Source organism: Idiotropiscis lumnitzeri, chromosome 5, assembly GCF_059441095.1.
Source record: "Idiotropiscis lumnitzeri isolate Australia: NSW breed Sydney's pygmy pipehorse chromosome 5, RoL_Ilum_1.0, whole genome shotgun sequence".
In the NCBI taxonomy this organism is placed as follows: Eukaryota; Metazoa; Chordata; class Actinopteri; order Syngnathiformes; family Syngnathidae; genus Idiotropiscis; species Idiotropiscis lumnitzeri.
In genome coordinates, this window is record NC_142395.1 from 23,400,329 (window position 1) to 23,426,618 (window position 26,290).

At 39.0% G+C, this 26,290-nt stretch overlaps 1 protein-coding gene across 1 annotated transcript in view; it reads right to left on the minus strand.

Annotated features, from left to right (window-relative positions):
- The window catches only part of LOC148337336 (CUB and sushi domain-containing protein 1-like), a 377,282-nt gene that overhangs the window by 204,828 nt on the left and 146,164 nt on the right, over positions 1-26,290 (minus strand). Inside the window, exon 5 of the mRNA XM_088296642.1 lies at positions 16,393-16,505. Within this exon, the coding sequence (XP_088152768.1) occupies positions 16,393-16,505 (113 nt within the window). The remainder of the gene's footprint in view (positions 1-16,392; positions 16,506-26,290) is intronic.

The window sequence follows — 26,290 nt, forward strand, 5'->3', positions numbered from 1 at the left end:
GTAGCATGTATTTCATTTTCAAAGTCCGGATGCTAACCGGATGACAATTGTAGCAAGTAACGTGCGCCAACGTGACCGAATGACCTAATCTAGCCGGCAAATGTAGTGACCCTCAAAAGACTGAAGAGACCCAGTCGAAGATTGTAACTGGTTGACTCTTGAAATGAAACCACAAATGGCTCCAATGACTGCTTGGCAAAACGTCCACCCTATGGAAATAATTGAATAATAGATCATGATTCTACGCTTTTCACAACCAATCTGCCTAAACTGCATATGAGCATAAAAAGGCAGCAGTATGAAATATATTTTAATCAGTGAATCCTTCAGGTATGGCGCAGAGGCGGCTAGAGCTCATCTAAACAGATCTCATTAGTGTCGACCAACTTATGGACTTACCTTCCCTCGTACCTCCGTACGATACATACACTTCCTGAGCTGAGTCAGTATTTTGCAAAAAAAATAAAATAAAATAACAGCCCCATGGCCTGACAGCATGAGGACACCGCGGTAATAAAGTAGGCCCGTTATCTTCAGCCCATTAAGAGTTCCTTGTGAAAATAAACTACTCGGAGATGGAAGACGGGCAGCGCGATGAAGAGAGAGTGTGCAGGGAGGATGGCAAAGTTACGACTCCTTGCGATAACGGATGTAAAAGAAAGCAAGAAGGCTGCAGGTTGACTGTCTTTGCTTCATATCACTCACCTCGCTCATTATCTGCTATTTATTGGATAATGGGGACAATTAAGCCTTTTTTCCCCGGTCATTTTAGGTTGAACCCATAACCCAGACAGCGTGCGACATCTGTTTGCTGCAGATGTACGACGTGATATTGTAACAGAGCTTTCAGAGGGAACTCTCTTTTTTTTTTTTCATATTTGGGCTTTGTTTTTTTTTGTTATTTCGAACAACTAATGGGCACCGTGGGTGGGGGGGGGGGGCAAAGTGTTAGCTTGCAGCTATAGCAGCAGAAGACAAGTAAGCTGTAATAACAGAGTGACCATTATTGTCTCATTCAAGCTTAAAAACATCACACAAGTATTTGGATTTTGATTCTGCAAGACATCGTTTTTGAGATAACAGCTCAGATTTAATTGATGCGCGATGTCACTTTGAATTCTCAACTCCACTGAATTTATTGAGACAACCATAGCAGTATACAAATTGCTGGACACAATGCAAAATACAATACAAATAAATCATACAACAACGAACAAAACTAATTAACGATGAAGACAGTAAAAAGCACAAATCAGTAAAAAAAAAAAAAAATGATTGTTGATAATTATGATTGGTGATGTCACGTAGCTGTAGCGTATAGCCAACCTTTTTTGAACAACTACTGGAAGCTGGCTTTCATTTAACATACAAATTGGAACAAATATTCGACCAGAAAAGCTCAGCTTACATTGTGTCTAACCGGCAACCACAGAATTAGCCTAGTGGGAACTACATTTCCCATGATTCTTAGACATGAAACAGGAAGTAGTTCTACCGCTAGTTTTTAGATGTGGATGACAATTTGAATGTAAACATGAATGAGAAAGCAACTTTACGTCCATCTCTCAGTCCCTCGGACTGCAATGATATTGTCCTGCATTATTCCATTCGGCTAGTTAGACTACATGTCGCTTTATTCTTAGACACACAAGCAGGAAGTAGTCCCATCCCAAAACATATAGACGATCGCTAGCAATTAAATGTAGATGTGAATGTCATATAAAGGAATTTCTATGAAAGACAACATTCATCCATGTGCAGGGGCACATTGCAAACAAGGCTTGGTGTCGATATTTGAGAAAAGTAAAGGATTTTAAGTGTGATTTATGCGCCAAAAATACGGTACTCTGTGATTTAAAATAAAGCACTCGGTTCCTGGACGTCAAATGCAATGCAATTATGCATGTTTATTCGCGAAGACATAATCAGCTACCGTTTCTCGCAGGTGAAAAATCATCTCTAAAATGTCAGCCCCATTTTTAGCTTAGAATCCAAAAGGTTATTTGATGCTTTTTTTCTCTCCATCTCCTGAAAATGTGTCTCAACTCGCATTATTCAGTCCGATTACTGCAAGATGTTTGTAGGCTCCGAACAGTGTACGTATTCCACATGGAATATTTTTCACAAATCCAACGATCAACATGTAGCAAATAGTCAGAGCACGTCATTTTATTTTTTTTTTCATTTGTCCTGCTGACAATGTCCTTATTTTTCATGTGTTTTTGCTGTCCTCCTGCGTAACCTTTACCTCTGCTCTTGCTCCGTTTCTACTTGTGGCGGTTCGTTGTGTGTGTCTGTGTGAGTGTGTAGCTTGTCTGTAGTGTATATGTCTCAGTGTGCATGACAGTGAGTCCACCTCAGGGAGAGGTATCCGTGTGTGTGCGTGCGCGTGTGCGTGCGTGTGCACGTGCATGTGTGTGCGCGAGTGCCTGTGTGTGGTCTATATTTAGGCACTTTTCAAACGGAATGCATCTTGGGAAAAGGTACAAGTTCAACCAAGTGAGTATGATTCCTTAAAAAAAAATAATAATAAAGCCCCCCAACCCCCTCCCACACTTTTCTGCGTTTCCTCAACTCTTTTTATTTCTCATTCCTAATATTCCCACTTGACTAATCCTCTCATTAGTATTTTTCTTCTTGGTCTCCTGGTGTTCCGTCGAGGATTGGGTATTTGAAGTAATGCCTTTTAATAGCTTACTAGGGATGTTAACAACCAATTATTGATCTTTTTTTTTAAACAGATAAATTATATAATATTACAGAAAGCGTCTTTTTCTTCAATTGGGCAGCATGGAATCATTTGGTATCTGCACTATATGTGTTCGCACTTTCTTCCTGTGCCTGTGTTGGATTTTGCCCAGTAATACAGTTCCTGCCAACAAACAAATACATTGGTGCCTTGAGATACAAATTTAATTCATTAAGTGATCACGCTTGTATCTCAAAATGTTCATATACCAGATAATCTTCCCCCTTTGAACCAAATTTTGTCTCCTCAGACCAAACTTTTCCATTTTTCAGCTTCTGCCATTACAACGGTAATTCTGCACAGACGGTCGACTTGACTTCCGTCTTTGTATTGAATGGGGAAAGGGGGAAGTGACGTATGCTCTGAAGCAGTCAGCATTTGTAGTTTTTTGTAGTCAGGTTTCCTGCCACACGCCTCAAAGTTGCTTAGTGCCAGTAAACGAGATACAGAACCTCTCAGGTCATGACAAAGGTACCATTCAACTAGTTGATGTTTCATCAGAAGAGTTGTGAAAATATTTTATGAAGTTCCTTAGTGTTAGGATTTGTGAGTGTTTGCCTTCAAATATCCATTGCTGAAAATCTTAAAAAAAAAAAAATGGACTGCTATTTTTCAAAGTTGTAACCACAACATATTATTCTCTTTGTTTTATGTTTCGTTTGACAGTAAACAATCAAGAGTGGCATTAAGCAGCTTGAAGCTTCTGTGTGATTTGTCTCGTGAGTCGTTTATTTCCTACTCCATACTGTTCTATACTCATCATTATGATCCAAGTTCACCTTGCTTCATCTGTCCACAGAGCCTGATTCAAAAACATTTTTTCAGGAAAAGTCTTACCTGCAGTTCCTGTTCTGCAATTCAACTGTGTACTTCCGTGATCAAGCAGCCAAAACAAAATTCGGATAAATTGTATGATACCACACGTTGTGTCAAGGTTACTAAACAACAAAACAGACAAAGTGATGTTTCTCTTTTTCAAGTACAAGCAATACTTTGGGTATAGTTTGAAAAATAGTTAAAACACCTCATCGCGTTTATTGTGTTTGGTATTCCGGCCTTGCCCTCTACTTTTCTCTGCAAGCCCTCCTCTCGTCTTTCTCTCTCAGCCAGAAAAGTGTTTGGTATTCTCGGATTGTCTGCCTCTCGCGCCTTTCCTCTCCACTCTGCTCTGCTGCTCTCTTTGCTTTTTTTAAAAAAAAAATTTTTTTAACTCCTCTTCTCCCAACACCTTCCCTCGTATGCATCATGATGCATTATCTTCGTCCTCACTTGCTTCTCCCCCGTCTTCCTCGTCTTACCCCGCAACCTGCTTTTTACCATCCTCCGTTTCCCTTTTAAAGAAATCATTCAGCCCTGCTAATGTGTTGTCGATCCATCCGATGACTGGTTGTTATTCTACGGTGCAAGTCACACATGCTCATCTCATATACACGCACGCATGCCTTATTATGCATCCCCTGCATTTAATTTTCTGCTTCATCTGCTTCAAGTCAAGCATTCACTTTATACTACACAAACTCATAATCATGTGAAAACATACATGTACCCACTTGCTCGGTGCGGAACGTTACACACAGATGAACTTTAATGCAGATATGCATGATGGGAATTCCTCACGACACAAAGGAAATAAACGTGCTCAATGTTGTGTAGTACTGAGGATATTAAATTGGAAAAGTGTTGTGACTGACGGATGGGGTGTTTATTCATTTTTTTATGCATACTGTCCTCATGCTGGATTTTTGGGTAAAATCGCATTTTGAAAGTGTTTGGGGAAAAAAATGTAAATGTTTGCTTGACTATGAAAATAATTTGTAGTCTAATTTATATATAATTATATTTCATACACTGGCCATCACTTATATGTGTCTTTCAGTTGCCCAAAATCAATTGGCCAAATGTTTAATGATCTAATCATCAAATATTTTTCCCAGCTTCAGCAACAGTGGCATAGGCACAGTTGATTAAGCTTGCAACCTGAAAATAGTCTAACATGTTCAGCTCTGTTGTCTATCAGCGATGCTCAGCCCTCTATTAGCTCTCGACTAAAACCTGACACAGAAGAATAACCTCAATTTGAAATTTGCCAAGGGAGGGATGCCCAGGATGTCAGATTGGATATAGATAGTTGTTGGAAGCGGGCCTTAGCCTGAACTTGATAATAAGACTCTTCCCTTGGATGGAAGTTGTGTGTTATAGATTTAAGGTGTGAGACAGAGCCAGCGTTAGAAAGCTGCTGAGTGAAAGCCAAAGGGGGAGAAAAAAAAGAAACAGAAAACATGCACAAGGAAATGAAAAGGAGCGCAGAGCTTAAATGAGGGAAAGTAAACACCGCTTCACCAAGATTCTCACACTGATTGGATGAACTTTGCTTATCAAACGGAGAACCACAAAGGAGAAAATGAGGACACAGATATGAAAATGCTTATCATTACCCAACAATACAAATGGAGCCGATCGCAGTGCAGTCAAACAAGCGGACTGAATTATAACTGGGGAACAATCACTAAAAAAAAAAAAAATACCTCCTCAAAATAAAGTAACACAGATTGTAAACTGTAACGATTGAGTGGGTTACTTAAAAGCAAGGATGAGGAGATTTAACATGCTCTACAGTGAGTGTCAAACTCAAGGCCCGGGGGCCAGATCTGGTCCGCCACCTCATTTTATGTGGTCCGCGAGGCAACTTCCTGTTCCTAGGACATTTTCTTCACTTTTCACAACATTGAGATATGAGGCTTAGATGTTTGGCCAAAGTCTTCTCCTACTGCACATTGTAAAAATAGCGACGAGGCAAATCGGTCAATGCTCATGTTAAAGTTTGGGAAATTTTACTTTAATACTAAGCTATCCAGCGTGGATCTGTGTGACTTTGAAAACACTATTTCCGGTAGAATATTACAGTGGAAAATCAATAGTATCACAGCATCTGTAGCCTCACATAATCTCCTTCATGCATCATCAACTTAAGTGTTTAACGACAAGTAAGGCATTCCACTCATCTGAGTGGGGGACCGAAGGTTCATTGCTCTTTTTAAAGTAGGGCCGGCGGCATCGCAAGGCGGAATCGAGGCCCGGGGTTTTGAATCAATGAACCAACCTTGAACCTGATTGCCGGGCCATGAATGAGACATTATCGGTTTCCTAAATGAATGGTTAGATCGTCTCATTTTCTCACTTTGAATTCCTCAGCAGGACCGACGCGCTTCGGTGACTCAATTGTCAATACCGATTAGAAATTGATGTCATCTGACATAAACATTATTGATGGCCGCTTGATTGTTGCCTTCCTATGAATGTCACACAAACAACACAATGAATTAATTACAGTTAATAGGCTTCCCTACGTTCCACATAAGATACAGAGATCCCTTTTGATATTGAGTACGGAGTTATAAATAAATCATGTGGAACCACTACGCTTTGTGAGAATCTTAGAAGGGTAATTGGACCAATTAATGTTTTACACTGAGTGCATTTGATTTCTTGCTGAGAAGAGTTGAGAGTTTAAGGTGCCTTTTGAGGAGGCGCTCCATCAATGAGAAGTTCCCTGGTGACTGGAGAAAACCGGATGATAATAATAATAAATGCAAGAGGTCATGCATTACGGGAGTAAAGCTGTGCCATGTGCGGCGAAAACAAACAGTCAAGTGTTTTAATGTTATACCGAAGAGGGTGGCCATTATGTTGATCAAAGTTTTCCCGGTTTTATCCTATGTTGTGTAAGTAATGCGTCACTGCACGTTCGCATTTAATGTCGCTCTCACCGTGGCAGGCTGTACATTTCACACATAGGCTTTCAGTGATATCCTACTTAGTCCTACTTTAAATGAATCCCCCTCACAATACCATCATTTACGACACCACGGATGGACACATAATATATAGAAACACACTTATGCATTACTGAGTGAGTGTTGGACGACCTTGCTTCTCTTGAAAAGGTCCGTCTTGAAAATGGCCTCGCAAGTGTATCTGCAATTAAATCCACACTTTTCCCTCCTACGGCCATTGTGGTTTAAAAAAAAAGCAAGAATATATTTGACATTTTCGAACGGTCGCCAGTTACGACTTTTGGGTGTGTTGATTCCGCATCGTGATGCCCCCTCACAAAATGCGTTCATCACCTTCAGCGTAAGGCGAGCGAGAAGGCTCATTGTAACCTACTCGTGATCTGATTGGCTATCGTAAATGTCTATCAACTGTAAAAGCCCCATTGAGACAGAACTGACGCCCGCTCGTTTATATCTGAAGGCCTCGGACGAATAGTGCATGCTCCTGGTATTGTGAAATCTGCCTGGCAACACGAGCTCACTGAATTCTTTTTAAATCAGGAAACTCCCTCTTTAAATGCAGTTACAGCTCAGGTAGACATAAAAATAATGATCAAATGAATCCTGGACTGAAACAAGGTATAAATGAGTTCATGCTATAAAAATGTCAACTTCTGAAATACACCCTTCCTCCCATCCATAAAAGCAGCACTGTGAAATATGAAAAAAAAATGCTCAGTCACGTATTGCCCTCTTGACCAAAACTGGCCCAAAAGAAGCTAGCCAAAACGCTAAGCGTCTCAGATGTCATATTGATTTCACAACATTGTCAACAGAGAAGGTTGATTCCCACCTTCTCCTTCTTGCTACCGGTATGAGAAAGCGAGAGCGAGAGAGTGTTGGCACAGACTCAAAAGCTAGTGGCGGTCACCTTTGGCCTAACAGCCACACGCACACACTGAAACACGTACACACACACACACACACCCAGTTGGACAGTTGACATTGCAACCTTGATCGATGTAACAACAGAAACAACAGTTATGTGACACACCCCCACGTGCACGGCATCCTATGGTGTCGCAGTCGATACGGTTTAGTGCTGAAACTGTCTGCCAACACACACACACACACACACACACACACACACACAGAGACAAATATGAAACAGGATCTGATCATCAAAGTTGTCAAATGCCTTTGTACTCCCCCCCCCCCCCCCCATGTTTAACGATCTGTTTGCGCCAAGAAACGCCCCCTGCTGACTCCGTTGGCATGGAAAACACTTTTCGACTTAGTGTCCAGCATACTTGAACAGCAAGAGCAGGAGCGCAGTCGCGTTTATTTATTTTACCAACTGATACCGGATTTACAATACAAAAGTTCAACTCACACAATTTCATTTTTTTTACATTTTTTTTTTTTTTTGCTGCCAAGCATTCAGATATGTGTCATGATAGCATAAGGGCGAAGTTATTATTTTTAGCGACTATACTGACCCCTCTAGAGGCTATTTTTCAAATAAAGCAGCGAGCAATAACGGTCCTCATGTTAGCAACGTTCTTAGTTCCTGCACAGAGGAGGGATTAGGGGGATTTACCCTGATAATGATTTGGGAGTCTCGACTCGGAACAGCACACTGTTGGAGCTTGAACTCATCATGTCAGCACACTAAAAATATAGAAATAAAATGATACACGCTGGAGATTTCTTTTTGTTGATTAAATTGTGATACCACCGAGAAAGAGTTTAATTTGTCACATTTAGCACATTCAAAATAAAACTCAAATTTTCGCCACGGAAATGAATGGAAGTGCCATGAATCTAGAATTTCGGATTGTTTTTTTAATATTAGATTCAGTTGACATGCCAGAGGCAAAAGTACAGTCTGTGGTTGTTTTAAATATACAATAAGAATTTTTTTTGTTTTGTTTCATTTGACAGTATACTTGAATTGTAAGTAGTGTTAAACAGCTTGAAACTTTTTTTTTTTTTTTAAGACCGTTCACCATTTGCCAACCTGCTGCTTGTTATGAAATGAGTTGATTTGTGTTCACTGCAACCATGCAGCACTCAAATCAATTTATTTATTTATTTTTGCTTACAAGTAAATTCACTCACACTCAGACAGTCAGTGAATGGCAACGGAACCCGTGGCTTGCACGGAAGCACTATACGACAATTTAAAACAAAAGAAAAGGACTATGAAATAAAAGAATGCACCCGCAAGAACCAAGACAGTCTCCAGAGAGGCATTATGGGTGTAACTAATCTGAACAAACAGAACATAAAAATGGAAGCAAAAACACTGCGATTATGGAGATAATAGCGCCAATGGGAACACTCATTGCCAGAAATTCGCCATGTCCACATAATGTAAGATCATATTTAGTTTACAGCATCTGAGTAGCAGCAGGTAATACTTTTCCACTTGATGTGATCTGAGGGACATTTCATGCCTTGCTCGGTGCTGCTATTTTGGTTAACAAAGTTCAAATGGGCTCAGCAGTAGACGCTTTAAAGAGACACTGGAAAGTGAATTCAGAGATTTGTTTCTAAATGCTGCACTTTATACATGTGAAGATAATGATGACAATTTGAAAAAAAAAATTGAACTTAGTACAGTACTCATTAGTGGAGATGTAGCATCATTTCTAGGCGTGGCTAAAACCGTAGCCCAGTGACAAACCAGTACTCGGCATGAGTTACCCTTACCATCGCACTTCAGAGAGTCTGCTGGTGTGACTGACGGGATTTTTTTTTTTTTTGAAGTCTAACTTGACAGCCAAGCATGTGGACAGACGGCGGCTTCGGGCTGCTTTAGAGCGCCTGGTTGTTGCAGTGTGGAATTTCCCCACAACAACCCAATGGGATGAGGTCCAGTCACCGGCGGCTTTAAGCGAATATTTTGGCAGTTCAAACATGTAATATGTAGGGATAAGAAAGATTCTTGATTGACTAGCATGATATTTGCAACTCTTGTTTGCGTAATTTGACTGACGGCTTACAGTTGACTGAGGCATTTCAGCACGTTCAGCTGACACGCCGACAGCGTTCACGAGTGGAGATATCTGCTTAATTTTTGGCACATGTTTCGAGACTTTTTAAATACTTGATTACTTATTTATTATATATATACATACATATATATATGTATATATATTATTTATTTATTTTTTAAATTATTATCATTTATTTATTTATTTATTTTTTGCTGCGGCCTATATGCAGGTGTGCCTTATAGTCTGGAAAATACAGTAATTACATTGCTGGTTAAATTTTTTTTTTCTTAAAAACAACTTATATTGCACACTTCAAATGATTTCTGCGTCTTGTATGAATGCATACCTTAGATTTTCGCTCACATATGCAAGGGCGTGTGTTCTCACCCGCTCATATACATCAAAGCGCTGATCAAAATCCTCATATAATGTTTACAGCCAACCACTTCAAAGAGTTAATCTCATATTTGTACAGATGACCACTTGCATCACTGCGCACACACCCTCCAGTATTCCCTCAACAAGCTAATCAAGAGAAACTCCAAATGAATTTATTTTCCCTCACACAGATGGAGGCTGTGCTGCTGCTGACAAATCTACAAGCTTAATAATTCTCCTGCCTAATGAAGGTTGTCGCTACCGTTAAGAGCTTGACATGGAAAAAGAAGCATTTAATTGCACCAGTACATATAGAATGTTAGGTAAAAGCCAAGATAATAATTGTGGCACCTTTAGACTATATAGATAAAAGAATGTAGTTATCTGGGTAAGAATGTCATGCTTTCCATATTGTTTTTTTTCTTTTTAAGATAACGGACGTTTTTTTTTGTTTTTTTTTCGACAGTTCCGTCATTATAAACACTAACGCTAAAGGTCAAATTGCCTTTTTTCATACTCAATAGGGGAAGAATCACTGACTTAAATCTCACATGAAAAACACACATGTCAAACACACAAAGCATTTAAAAATTTGATACTCTCGTCCATAGTACACTACGGAAAGAAATCTGAATGAAAAGGGGTAAGCGGCTTGACACATGAATGGATGCAGAGTATTTTCGGATGAAAAAAAAAAGTTATTAAAGGTAACTTATGGGGTACCTCAAGGGTCTATAACAGGCCCGAAATTATTACTATGACATATTAATGATATAAGCTAAGCAGTTTCTCCTAACGTCCATTAACCGATGAAATTCACCCAAAGAAAGAAACCGATTGAGACTGAGGACAACCACAGGCAGGTGATTTTTGGGATTCATGACAACAATCCGACTTCCACAATCGCAGAGAGCATATTTAAATATTAAAATATTAATAATTGATGCCTCGAGGAATGGCAGACTGGAGACCATACCTTGAATAAAATAACGCCGAAGCATGTGACACTATTACAAAATATCTTCCTTCGAAAACCCAAATCAAAGTCACGCCTTCAAATGTGCAGTAGTTTGGCCTCACTGCCGACAATCCATATATTTTCCATACGATGTCAAAACATGCATTTCGACAATCTGACATTGTTATGCGCTTCCCTTTGAGATTGGTTAAGATGAAACTCGGAAAAATAAAGACGCCACCAAGGAAACTATCTGGCTAGAGGCTTCAGGAAAAAAAAAAACTACAGACGAAAAAGCTTGTCTCATGTGTTACAACATGTCGAAGGAACCCAAATTGCCACAGCAGGAAACTGCGATCCTTTTTGCATTCAGAAGTCGTGACTGCGCGAGGCTCTCGCCAGCGTTGGTGCAAAGCTGTACATCAAGACACAAAGATTTGGAAGCTGTTCCGAGTGGGTGTTTATGAGCCCAGACTCCTGAAACAAAGTGAATAATATTGTAACGAGTAATGAGGGGGAAATAAAAATATGCCATAGACTAAAGTACTCGGTTGTACAGTTTTTAGTTTTAAAAATAATTTCCATGTTAACTCATTCATTACCAATGACGGCTAAATACGTCAAAATCCTATTTTTTTTTTTTACTGGGCTGGTAGTGAATAAGTTAATAATAAATTTAATTACAATGTTAATACATTTTTAATTAATTTATTTATTTTTTAATACATTTGGCATTTTCGTGCACTGGAAGCATTCATGTGGAACAATTGTGTTTTTTTCCTAATAATCTATCTTTCCCTCAATAAAAAAATAAATAAATTCCAAAGCGAATCCTATGTAATCTCCATCAGTTACCCGTGTTTGCCATGTGCTGTATGCATGTTTGTGAAATATGTTGGAGCGTGTCTGTGTTGAATGGCCAAAGCCCCTCTCATGAGCTTCCAAGTCATGTTGAATTCATGTCTCTCAACGGGAGGAAAAAAAAAATCTGCTGCAAATTGAGTCAATCCGACAAACAGGAACATATGTGTGGCTTAAAGTCATAAAAGAGAGTCAGAAAAGTTCAAATAAAATTAAATTTTTTTCTTTGCCACATCGATACACCCCCCCAAAAAAAGTTAGTGAAATGCACCTTCTCCAAAACTATCGACAATATGTATTTAATAAGCTTGACTAATTAAGGCAGCTTTGTTCAATTGTAAAATGCGAATAATGAAAAGACCTTCACAGAAATGGCTAATTAAATTGCATTGAAATAAATAGCTCGTAAATTACGTACGATAATTAGATACATTAAAAGTAATTATTTTGGAATTGTATACTATTATCCTTCCTCATGTCGTCGAACAAAATGAATATGCGCATTATCGGCCTCTATAAAAGGTAAAATGATACACTATTCAGTTGTGACTCACACTTATCTTGTAATGTGTTTACATGTTTTCAGTTTTGAGATTTGAATATTGGCTCTGGCGCTTCCGTGTGGAGTTTGGATGTTCTCAGTACAATTGCATGAGAATCCTCCAGTTACTTTGCCCTCCAACCCCAAATTGTCCTTGCCTACCTTGCCCCGACTATTTGGAAATGTGCCGAAATCTGTCCTGTGTGAAAATGACCAGCAGCCCAAATAACGTTGCAAGTTGCACAATATCTCCTCAGTGTGGGACAGTCCTGGCGCTGCCTTTGCACTTTTACGTCGCAGCACTTAACAAATGCTCAGGGGAAGTTCTGGCACTGCTCCTTGTTGCTAAGCGACAATTTGAAACTCATTTGAAGAGAGGCAATCTTTCACCAAAAGGTATAAATATTTAGACGTTTTAGCATTTGGCACCACGAGAGCAAAACAAGTCTTTAAGTTTCCGGCTTACACTTGGGAAACCGTTGTGAGGTCACATGACGCAACATATACAAAGATTACCAAGACCACCATCCTATTCCTTTCATTGACTTTAAAATGTTCCGAGCGTTTTATTTGAAAAGAACGAGATGAGCTGAGGGAGATGGCAAGATTGCATGCGACACAAATCCCCATTGGCTCTTTGATCATTACATCAGAATACAAAATTGCTCTTACTATTAGGTTTGATGTTGATAATGATGGTGATGTTCATAGCAAACCCCCCCCCCCCACCACCACCCCCGCCCCTTCTATTAATATTGAGTTTCCTCCCTAATGTCTGATTACAGACAGATACAATCCCCTCTGTGTGCCTTCCTGCTTCCCTCATGTTCCAAGTCATCTCCCTTCTCATTTTAAATGTCTCCATTCACACCTCTCTCCCGCTGCTCTCCTCTGGCTTTGGGGCCAAATTAATTGATGATTATCTTGCCTTTGCAGGGCTGCTCTGCAAACTTGGCTTTTTATCAGTGAGGGATTGCTTTCCATTACTCATGGCTTCATTTAAAGCACGCATCCAGACGCTGACGAACCCCCCCCTTCAACCTCGACTATGTACCTCTCTTCAACTTTATCTATTAGCGGTGTTCACACACGGCAAATTCAGTTTGCTCTCCTTCCATAAATTCATAGACTTGTTTAACTTTAGTCGAAACGTTAAACTCGAAAGGCACTCAGTCGAGGTGGGGGGAAAAACGGTGAGTGGAATATCAATGTGAAAGGAAAGAAGTTTCAAACAAATCTAGGATTCACGGCGTTAAATATATAAAGGTGAAAGGATATTTTTAGGAAGGCACTCTCTCAAAGTCTCGAGGAAGGGGGGGGCGGGGGGGGATTATGAAAGAAGCACTATTGACTCCAAAAGCTGAAGTAGCACAAATGTTTTCCATTTGTGACCCACGCAATTCCATTCACACCTGTCTCCCGCTGCTTTTCGCTGGCTTGGAGGCCAAATGGATTGATGATTATCTCGTCTTTGCAGCCACAAGCCACAAAGCAACTTGACTTTAGTCGCTAACAACAAATGTTCATTGTCATCCAACTTGTGTTGATTGATTTCTCGCCTGGTCTTTTGACGGAATCACGTGTCCCAGAGAAGAACAATATGACATCATAGTGGGGGGTTGATCCATTCAGATCCCAGGGACGGCACAACGTTTCCCACAGGAAAAGTATAAACTACGCTGGAACTCAGATTGCTTCGCTTTGTATCTTACCCAGTAAGTGAGGAGGTAAACTGCACCTCCTTTCAAAAATATTGGATTCAATTCATGTTAAGGTCGCGGAATTTGTAACGCGTTACCAAACTCAATAACTGCAATAATAATAATAAAGAAATAAAATAAATAAAAAAAATACTAGATTAGTACCAAAATGCAAAATATTACTGCACTGACAACGAGTGACCGTTAACTCTATTCTTCCCAGTCAAATGACATAACCGCACGCCCCCGCACAGAAACAAAGGTTCTAAAGTGACTCATTTATTAGATTCCAGCTTGACTGAGGATAATATTTCATGCTCATCAGTGTCTGCCTACAATGTTGACATTTCCATTTGGAACATTGAATGCTCTGCGGAATAAAACCGAGACGACAACCGCAGCGTGTGAATGCAAGTCACAGTTTATCCTAGCCACTCGGATGCATTTCAGCTGTTTCGCGCTGTCCAAGAGGTTGAGAAGAAAAGTCTTCACCAGGCGCCAATCCTGTTTATAGACTCGGCTCTCAAGACAATTACTTTTTAACTTTTGCCATGCCTTATTTTTTTTGTCATTTTAGTGAATCAAGGAAGGTGAATTTGCAATCTGACCACTCTGGTCGTCATTATTTGACAATATAGACGTGTCAGCTGTTGTTATTTAGAAAACGGCATGGACATCGTTCTCCATTCAAAAAGTATGAGACGTTTTTCATTTTAGAATTTCAATTCATGGAGAAGCCAGCAATGTTTGTTTTCGAAGCTTCTCTTTGAGTTGCTCAACTTGTTAAAGGAAACAAAACCTGTGCAAAAAAAAATAATAAAAAAATTCAGCTTGAAACACAGACGCACATTGACTAAGTACTGGATATATATTCATTTAACTCATTTAATCCCAGCCATTTTCACTAGAGAAAACCCCCAAATCCGAGCGTTTTTCTGGATTTTGACTGGTTTTACGAGGCCAACAGTATATTCTGTTCTAATGTGATAAAAACCAGGAGCAATGACGCAAAAAAAAAAAAAAAAAGTCCAAGACGTATAAATACGTCTTTGGGAGGCGGGGACTACGTTTTTGAAAAGGTTTATGTATGTCTTATGGTTTGAATGAGTTTTGAGTTTAATATTTGGGGCTCATTATTCATAGACACTCCTCTTATAGAAGTGTGTGTGTGGGCGTGTGTGTGCGTATGTTTGTGCATTGCTTAGTGTCTCCCAAAGGCCCAGCCTTTGAGTGGCAATAGTTACACCAACGCCCAAAAGGGGGTCACCACACAACAAGCACAGGTGGTAACGGATGCACACCTCAGCGCGCCAATGAAAAGCACACGTAAGTAAATGACAAGATAGCCTCACATTTACAACGTTAACACTCGTACCAGCTCCAACTGATACTGAGAAGACCAAGACAGCAGCAGCGAGCGGAGAGTCGCCCACACAGAATCATTAACATGGGCAGCTTTTCCTCATAAATCACCAGCAGAGCCCAAGCTCACTTGCATCTTCCACGCAGGAAAAATATAGCCTATTCAACACGAGATGCGGCCCTCTGATTTGTCTGTTCTGAGGACTGACACCAACACCCAAAGCCCATGGATGTCTCACCCTCGTTTTCATTTCAGGCTAACACAGACGGATTGCAAACGGATATTCTTAAATATGCAGTCCTTTGCAATGGCGGTGAACTGTAAAATATTCACAGGGACAATGATGACCTGGTGATCATTTTAAGGCGAGTAGTCACAAGGCTCATGGCCTGACATGGAGCGATTCCCAACATACTAGCTCATTATCCCTGTCCTGTCCTGTCCTGTCATATTTGCAGCTTGTGTCATTTCCTCGCAGGGAGTCACACTGTCTTCCCAGTTCACAAACAGATAAGAACTCCTCGATAGCCTTTTTTTTTTGGTTTTGTTTGTTTTCATCTGCTATTGTTTCGCTGTTATTGTTCTCTGCTGTTTTCTTGCTGTCAGTCTCCTCTCGAACCTCATTCTGTCCGACTGCATTTCCAATAAACATCCGACTCAATACTAACTCCAAAGGTTGGAGTAAATCAGACTTTGCTTTTGCACAGTAAAAAAAAAACAAAAAGGCTTGAAGATCCACCATGCAGCTGAAAGGGACATCTTAGAAAAATAAATAAATATGTAAATAACCTGCCGCATATCTGAAACATCTCATATGATGACGTGCGACATTTAAACACGGATGCAAACCGCAACCACAGAAATCAAACAATGGAAATGTAGCCTCAACGTAATTATGATTAAAAAAAAATGTTTGGTTTTTTTCTGCATGCTTTTTATATGTCGTAGGTGTCCCTAATATTGTGGCCAGATTGACCTCGGTATGAACTGTAGTTGACGCTGTTCCTCCATATTCGGTCTAATAAGCGAAATTTAACAATAGAACACATTTCCACATGTGATCTTACCTTCGTAGACAGCTTTGAAGCCCTGCGCACTGACGGCGAAATCGGTGGTAAACCACAAGGCCAATATAGATCCAGTGCTGACTATCGGAGAAGGCAGCATGAACCCCGACAACCTACGAGAAAAATGGGGAGGATTATTTTAAACAGAGCAGGATCAAAATTTGAAGTACACCATCAACTATTTGGGCTTGTCTACTCTGTGACATTGTGCTTAAATCCCAAGCCCGGACAGAACTTTTTTTCCATGTTCCCCAACTTTAAGGCTTCGACCTCCTGCAGTTTCCTTTGAAAAATAGAATCCGAACATCTGTTAGCAACCCCGAACATGCACGGCAACAAACAGTAATTAAAGGAGTTCACGTTTAACATTGAATTGCACTGTTTAATGATGCTCAAAATCCAATCTTGGATGCAAAAGATATGAGTTTTACTCTGTAATGGAATCTGTAATGGCCTCCTCAAGATTAATAGAGAGGTGACGATTGGGCGAGCAGAAAGGGGACGGCTCACAGATAAAAAAAACAAAAAAAAAAACAACAAAACTGTGAGGGTTGAAATTGACTGGCTGGATAATTAACCAAATTGTGTATACAGTCGTGAAAATTATGTTATTATGGGGGAAATAAATAAAAACCTTCATAATTGGTGACATCATTAAAATCACCAACTAATGATTCGATCGGGGTGGACAAAAATGGGCCGCTATTTTGCATGCTTTAGATGTTTCCCTCCTTCCAGCACACCTGATTAAAACGATCAGGATCGTTATTGGGTTTTTGCGCAGCTCATTTAAATCAGGTGTGTAGGAAGGAGGGAAACATCTAAAGCACGCAGGATAGCGGCCCTCGAGGACCATTTTTGTCCAGCCCGATCGACGACCCTCGAGGAGCGCAGTTTCCCACAATGTCTATTTAATGTGTACTCACTTCTTAGCCACGTTACGCTCACTCGCCTTGCAGTCTCAGCTGATCAGTGTAAAATTGTTGTCATAACAGTGCTCACTTTTGAAGCGGTTGCGTAATACCGGTAATTATTAGGCTAATCATTTTGCGGTGGTGTAGAATTATTATTCGGTTTGATTCTATTGACATGATCTGTGGTGGTATAAAAAAAAATATATGGGGAGCCAGTGGGTAACGCACCTGCAAATGTGAAGAAAAACGGAGCACTTCAAGTATTTTGGTTGTCAAATGACGTCTGTTGCTCGACCGTAAATTGCAATCATCGCGACTATTCCTCCGTGTCGAAACTGCAAGACTGACATTGAAGTCGCAATTGACTTCAATTGGGTTCCCTTTTAAAGCGTTTAAAAAGGGGAGGTGGGAATAAGACTGCTAATTATAAATCTATTCTAAAGATCCTTTTGAAGTGATTGAAGTGAAGATCCGAAATGGCCTCGTGAACCGAAATAAACCATTCGCAATGCATCTGATCTTCCATGCAAGAAGTTTGATTTCTGCTTGTGTTACACTCACCAGGCAAAACTCTCAAAATTACAACTTGTTGTTGGAAAGATCAGATTGCGTATAATACATTTGCCCCAATCATATATCATTTCTATCGAAAATGGACGATTGGAGGATTTTTCTCTGGAAGTGTATCATTGAGAGCCAGACAGTCTTCTCTCGCTCACAAAATCCCAAACACAAGTTTTTATTCCCCAGCACCCTCCAGCTTCAAGGCAAACTTTGACAGAGATATGTGTTTCTCCTTGAACCGAACCCACACCAAAATATCGTCTTTGTAGTCAAGAGTAAAAGGTGAAAACTGGCCTGTCTGCGATCGCAAAGCGGAAACTCAGCAAATATGTTTTGCGTGAGAAGAAATCTTTTTTTTTTTTTATCACCGAATAGGAAGTAGCAACTAGCGAGCAGAGCTAATGTAAGCATCAGTGGCGATAATAACATCATGAGACACTGTGAATTGATGTGGTCCACAAAGAATTGACCAAAGATGACAAGACAACCGCTAAAAAAAAAAAAAAAGTACATACACGGTCAATGAGAACAATCTATGTCATCCATCTAAAAGGAACGTGGAGGTCTATGGAAAAAAAAAAAAAAGAACAGTGGAAAAAAGATTTGTTTGGCCTCAAAGCAAGGACAAAGGGGACAGACAAACAAAATAAAGGAGCTTGTGGATAACAACAAACAAAAAGACATTTTTGTGCGGTTGTTCAGTATAACATTTATAGTATATAATCATAACACAAATATTACTTGATCAATTTATGCAATATAAAAGCTCTAACAAGCAATAAAAGCAAATGTCAAGCAACAGCGTCGCTATGCAATCTTGCGTGCAATAATATTCTCATGTGGAAGATCCCGAAGAAATCAGCCATCCATCAATTTCCTTGCGCTTATCTGTCTGGTCGCAGGAGCAGAAGCGTCATCAGGGGAGCCCAGACTTTGTCCCTCCCCAGCCACTTGGTCCAGATCTTTTGGAGGTAACCCAAGGCGATCTCAGACCTGTGTCCCGGCAAGTGAAATTCTCTTCCCTAATTTGTCATCATTTTGCTACCGGGGGCATAAAGTCCTCAGACAACATGAGGTCATTGAGAAAACACGGGACCAGGACAAATACATTTGGACTTTTTGGTTGATTTATTTGCAATAATGCCACCAAAAGGAGATTTTTTTTACATTTGTATTTAACAAGAACAAGAGATCTTACTCTCTGGGATTCTACGTTCATCTTAATTAAATGAATGAACATGATTATTTAAAAAGCTGTCAAGCAAGTGTAAGTTGATTGCACGATTCAAGTTGGCTTTTGTATCCTTTCCAGAATTATTGTAAGCTTTTATTTAAACACTGAATTAGTGCGTTTGAATGCTTAATTGCTGCTAAAGAGTCATGTCTTCGGAGAGCACGAGAAATGCTCCCCTTAGATATGTGTTATTTTTAACACTAAAATAAAAAAATAAAAAATCGCAAAAATAACTTAAAAATAGAAATAATTAACATCAAATGTGAATGTATATAATACCACATTTCAGGAGTTTTTTTTATGGATTTAATAAGATTGAATTTCCTTCAATTGGTAGCATGACGACTTTTGGAGTCTGAACTGAAATTCTGTGTGCTTTTATTTTTTTCACAATTGAAAGGAAACAGGGTCGGTTGCCAGCCAATCGCAGGGCACGCACAAACTAACACTCCCAATCACACCTAGGGACAATTCAGCGTGTCCAATCAAACTACCTCACATGTTTTTGGCATGTGGGAGGAAACCGGAGTACCCGGAGAAAAACCCAGGGAGGCACGGGCAGAACATGCAAATTCCACCCAGCCGAACCTCTGCACCGTGAGGCCATCGTGCTCAACCAGACGGCCACCCGCATGGAATTCAATGGGGCCCAAAAAAAAAAAAAATCGGAGCAATGAAATGTCTGTATTCAAAATGAAGCGGGCTTGCTTTAAAATATGGGACAGATGATACTGCCGGTCAGCCGTCCAGTCAGTCATCCAGCTCATGCGATGAGACAGCCGCTTCGTGAGAGTTATCTTTACAGTCAGATGACCAATCAGTCAGCTTGCCCGTGTGCTTTTTTTGTTGCTGCATCCATCTGTCTTGACGACCCATCTGGATCTTCTCGTCCATCTCCAGCTCTGCCTCGCACTCCGTAACACTGATAAATGCTCTCAAGTTACTTTTACACTTTTGCGTCGACTCTTTCATGACACTGTGGAATCGATTCAATTTCGAAATACATTTGAAGAAAATTGCTGAAAAGCCATGCAAAGGCAGAGAACTTTGTAGTCCTGTTTTTCACCATTTGAATGACCCCATTTACCGGACTATAAGCCACGACTTTTTTTTCTAGATTTTGAACCGTGCGGCTAATGCAACCATCCGGCTTTTCTGTGGATTTTCTTTTTCACCAGTAGGGGCGCTCTATAGTTCAGAAAATACACTAAATAAATCTCGATCTTTTTTCTTTACTCTCGGGTCTGTTCTGTTTTAATTAGCAAAGTTGTTGCCGTGTAAAAGGCACTGTTTTAACAATCTGTTTATGTACCTTTATGTGCATTCACAGTACAAAATCGTTCTGTACATGCATTAAACAACTCGTTTTTTTTTTTCAACATAGAAAACTGCAGCTTATAGCCTGGTGCAGCTTGTGTATCATTTTTTTAATTCAATTATTTATTTATTTATTTATATATATATATATATATATATGTATTTTTATTTATTTATTCACGTATTTATTTATTCATTTTATTTGTATTTTTTTTTTTTTTACAAAAGGAGTTGCTGCGGCTTATATACAGGTGTGTCCGTTAAAGTCCGTAAAATACGGTATATTGTATGGTATTTCACAGTCACTGCTCCCTGATCGTATAAGAACTCCTGAAAAACAGTGTGTGGCATGGGTGCCACATAGAGCGCCTTGTTGTTGCAGGAATGGGGAAAAAAAACTGCAAAGACCATAGCACAGACTTGTACCATGTACGACACAGGTTTAAACTAATCCATTTGCAAATGTGCATAAAATTGTGTTATTTACCAGAATTTAAATGTCACAGGGTGCAGGTTTCTGGTGAGCTTCAAAATAGACTTTCCCATTTTGGAATCAATGGTGCTTTAACAGTTGAGAGAGAATAAGTGAGTCGTGGAGTTCAAACACCTCAACACAAAAAAAAAACAAAAAAAAACACGCAACGGCAGTACGAGCATGGCCACTGGCAAGCCTTCACCTTTTCACACGATCATTGATTCCAAGTGCATTCAGGAAACCACAAAGGAGAAAACTGCAGCGAGTGTCACAAATGCACTTGTAGAATGGCAAAGTCGTATTGAATTTAGGAATATATCAGATTTATACTTTTAAAATCATTTCACTTAATTGCGCTGAAGTCAATCAGAAGAATTATTGATATTGCCACATATTTAAAAAAAAACGCATAATTCTGAATTGTTCATCTATTTTCAATATGCAATTATTAAACAGTGAAAAAAAATTCTCAACTTTTTAATTAATCAGTTTGAAGTGATATTAACTTTTGGCGTCTTAAAATGAGACACGTCAAGGAAATCACTTGGACAACGTGGCACTCAGCCATCGGTGCATGGAAAAAAAAAAAAACGAATGCATATTAACCATGCGATGCAAAACCCAAACCAGCAGAACTAGAAAATCCGACGCCATTTGGCTGTGACGGTGGCTCTGAGTTACGAACCTGCCTCGGCATAACTATTGTTTAACTGTTTCAAATGACTGCTGTCCATTAAATGACAGTCGGAGCCATTGAAAACTGTCTTCAAAGACTATTCTCAATGACACGTCTTATTGGCAGAAAATAAACTTTGGTCACTTGCAAACACTCAAAAAGAGCAGTGAACAAATATAATGTGTGTGCTCTGTCTTTACAATTGGCGCTTTCTTGCCAAGAACGCTTGCAGAGTAGATATATGTCCCCAAGGTGAACGTGTTTGTTTGAACGTGTCATTCTGAAAATGTGGTCCATTTTTTAAGGTCTGTCTGGGGCAACTAGTAGTTTATCAGTGACACGATACAGAGTGAATGGAAGGACAGAATGTGCTCGTTGGAGACAACTGACAGAGATGGATACAATAGGGAGGGGGAAAAAAATAAAAGCCAGTTCATAAATAAAAATATTGAAAAACATAACCCAATTAAGCAGTGAACTAGATTAAATTGGAGATGAAGAAGTTCAACTGGCGGAGATTCATGTACAAACTTTTAATCTGTATACAGGGTGTTATAAATCCTTGGCAAAGTTTTTGTTCATTTTGGGATATTTTAAAAACAGCTGGGCAAGACGCACACAAATGAAAGTCTGAAGCACTGAATAAACATTTCTGTCGAATTATTGTTCACTAACACAGAACGTGTGTTACTGGGCCACGGGGGAAATAATTGATTGATTATTAACTCATTTAATGCCAGCCATTTCCACAAAGGGAAACCCCTTAATTCCAGCGTTTTTCTTAATTTTTGCGAGACCAACAGAATATTGTGTTCTAATGCTATAAAAACGTGGAGCTATGATGCAAAAAAAGACAAAAACGTATAAATACGTCTTTGGGAGGCGGAGACTACGTTTTTGAAAATGTACACGTATGTCTTGTGGATTGAATGAGTTAAGGTTTGAATTTAATTGTGTACAATTAATTGTGTAAATTGGTCAGCAGTACTTGAAGGCAACCAGCAGGGGCGCTGTTGATTTAGAATAGAACCCTAAGTAGCACAACATTCAATCAGGTGACATGATAAGCATGCTATCCTAGCTTCAGAGATAAGGATAATACAAAAAAAAGAAATAAAATAAAAAGAAGAACAAAATGAGGCAAAAGCAGCACCTTGTACCTTGTTTTTATGGATAACTACATTTCCAACGGCTTTCGAATGGAGACAACAAAGAGTTGGCCATGCTAGCCCGAAGCTCGCTTCATTTTGAATTGGAGTACAAAAGGTATTTGGAAATGCTTTACAATCTAACAGCATGCGCGATTCGTCGAGAAATTACATCTATTTTGCCTCGGGTTGTCTGTGTAACCTACTGAGATATATAACAGAGGGAGTGGGAAAAGTACACAAGATCACAGATCAGCGTTGTAGCTCTGTTTCAAGGTTGTAAGGAGTTAAGTGGCGTACACACTTGACGTTTATGAAAGGGGGTTTAGAAGCTCGTGATTCCCCGGTGTCCTTAACAAACAAAAGCGCATACCACTTGCATTCAAACGAAGACAGACTAACGAACAGAGTTTCGTGTCAAGAGTAGGTGTTAAATGTTTTGTTGGTGAGATCATGTCTGACTTCCTGTTTTTCGCAATGCAAATTCCGCAAAGTTGTAAATGCAGCGTATGGAGGTCGACTAACCAGATCAGAGTTTTAATTCATTCCTCTTTTCGAGGTTGAGTGTGTTTTGTTTGAAATGCACTTGAAATGTATGGACTTGCCTTTTAATTCATATATCACCAAGAAGAAGAAATGCGATGCTTATTCCTGATGCCAAATGAAATCAATTGCAGCATTTCTTGAGCAGGCAAGAATTTTTTTTTTTTTTTTCAAGGACCCTCTTGAAATCCTATGCCAATTTCACTCAAATTGTGTTATTTTAAACAATGACAGCTTTGCATTTTCTCAATTTAGTTTGTTTGGGTTTAGCACCACTTGACATATTTAAATCTTTAAAACACAAAACAAGGTTCCAAAATAAAGACAAAGCGCGTTCCAAATATAGACTGTTGCTTGCTATTACTCAGACACAATTTTAAAGGTATATTTGTCGAGAAGAAAGCCCAAGTTTGCTTTGATGTTTCTTGTCAAAAGATGAATGGAGTTGTGATCAAAATCAAAGACAACTATCCATATAGTCAATGTCATCTCTAATAGATGAGATTTCATCCAACCTTTTTAGTGGGACGTAGGAAAAGTGTACGTGTGTGTGCTACAGAACCTCACAAAGGAAGTGATGCGAACTTTGGCAACTGCATGCTGTTAAATGACAATGAGCTTCATCACTCACCCGTACGAAAAGCATTTATTTGGTAAGCGGAGGCCTACATGGATTTCAACGAGCAATATCTACATTTCCGCAAACCAGCAGAATCTGTAAATTCAGTCAGTCGTGATTCCGTGGTGAAAACAGTTCAAATGTGACAGGTTGAAATAGTCTTTGGAAAATCCCACTCTGGCTGGCAGTAGCAAAGCTTTTGTGGGCATCCACAAACTCCAACACTCCTGGCTTCGAGCCAATGTGCCTTGTGTCAGTCAGACGTATATAAATGATATTTGTTTTCTTTACTTTTTAGCACAGACCTCTTTGTTTTGTCTCGAGATGTGTCATGGACTTTACATATAAAACACTTCTCAAAGATTTTCCATCAAGGACCACCTCAAAAATATTTATGAAAGTACCACCATAATGAGCACGATGAAAATACAGTAACATAGTAGGCCTATGTGTTCATTAAAGGGGAAGTCAACCCCTCCCCAAAAAAATCTTTGCAATATAATGTTCTCTGCGTCTTCACAAGTCCAAACATGTCATCACCTGTTTTCTGAAGCTAAGCAATAATTGGTTGTTAGCAGAGCCCTGAGAAAATGTGATGTGATTTTCAGTCGAAAGAAGTGACAAAATGGCCACAGCCTGAGATGACTAAAAACGGGAGGATTTTACTGCTTAACTCATATTCGGCAAATGTAATATTAAACAGAAAGACATGTTTCGAGAAGCGAGCCTATATTGAACATATGCTTGTAAAAAAATAAAATAAAATTTTAGCTTCACTTCCCCTTTAAAAGGAAATATGTTTTGTATATTATTATAAGCCAGTGCAACATGCAGTTTGAACAAATTATAGATTTAAAAATGGTAAAGTTACATTAAAAAGGATGACTGAATAAAAAAAAAATAATACTGCATATAAATGTACTTCCACTAAAATTCATGTTAATATGTTTGGTAGTATTTCAAGTTTTAAATGCTTTTTAAAGGACAAATATCCAATCTGCGTGCGGGCACGTGGTTGAAATCCATAGGAGGATATATATATATATATATATATATATATATATATATACATTTTTTTAAAATATCCATGTACGTGTGCACAGTGTCCTCGTCCGCACAGGACATTAGCACATAAAAGTAAATGAATAGAAAATAAATGGAGCCTGGCCCGAAGCCCAATACTGGCTGCTTTCCACGGCTAATGTGTGTGGGACACTAAAAAGTTGTGAATGTGAACGATGGACAAGTGCCAAACACAGACAGTCTTGGCAAAGATGCTTCATTTGAAACAACAAACATCAAAACAGAACCGTGTCTAACTCGGTTTGGACAATCATACATCACAACAATGTTTTGGAGGCTGGAACTTTCTGAAAAAAAACATTCTTTCAAAAATTCCTGGCAGTTTTTGAAAAGCATGTGCTTTTACTGCAAATTGCATAGTTCTAAAAAAAAAAAAAAAAAAAAAGAGGACATAAACATTTTAAGTGACCAGTATCGGCAGATGCGAGTACATCACATCCAAAACATAATTTGCATATCATGCAAAGCCAAATTCAAACACTGTACCATATTATCTGTACATCTTCAGCACATTATCTCAGAAATAAATACTAGCTAAATGTGCTGTATACATTTTGAAAAAGAAAAATTCCAGTAAAGATGATTCCATTCAGATCATATTCAAGGAGCAAAGAAAACTATTAGAACTGTTTTTCATTTAAAATACAGTTCAGATTTTTTTGATTAATTACAATTAATTATTTTTTTTTATTATTGGTTAAAAAAATTAATTGCTTGACAGCACTAATATATATATATATATATATATATATATATATATATATATATATATATATATATATATATATATATATATATATATATTATTGTTATTAAAAGTCCACATAACCTGCATTCATGTTGTGGATTTTTCATTGTTCCACATTATAAGAAATAAAAATAAATAAATTAAAAAAAATTCTTCATGAAACTTGAGCCTTCATTTTACTTCAGTGTGTTATCCTAGTTATTCGCTCCATCTGAGCGAAAGGAAAATCCATTTAAGTGCTCACAGATAAACAACCTTCACACAAGTATGCCGCAAATATAATGTATACAAGCTTGGAGCACATTGTCAAATGTGTCGAAGCCCGACCAAGAAATAGAATCTATAGGGACACAGCCCAATGCAGCTGTCATACTGGAAAGCTTCCATTGTAATCAAAGAAAGCTGCAATGTTAACCATGTAAGACTCACCTATCCACACTGCAAAAGTCCCCCCCCCCCCCTCCCCCTCCCTCTCTATGCTGCTTTGCGGTCCTCCAGGCGCAAACTTGGCAGAAACTGCAAAGAGCTACAAATCTGTTCGAGGCAGGGCAGCTGTGCAATGTTCTGTTTTTCATTA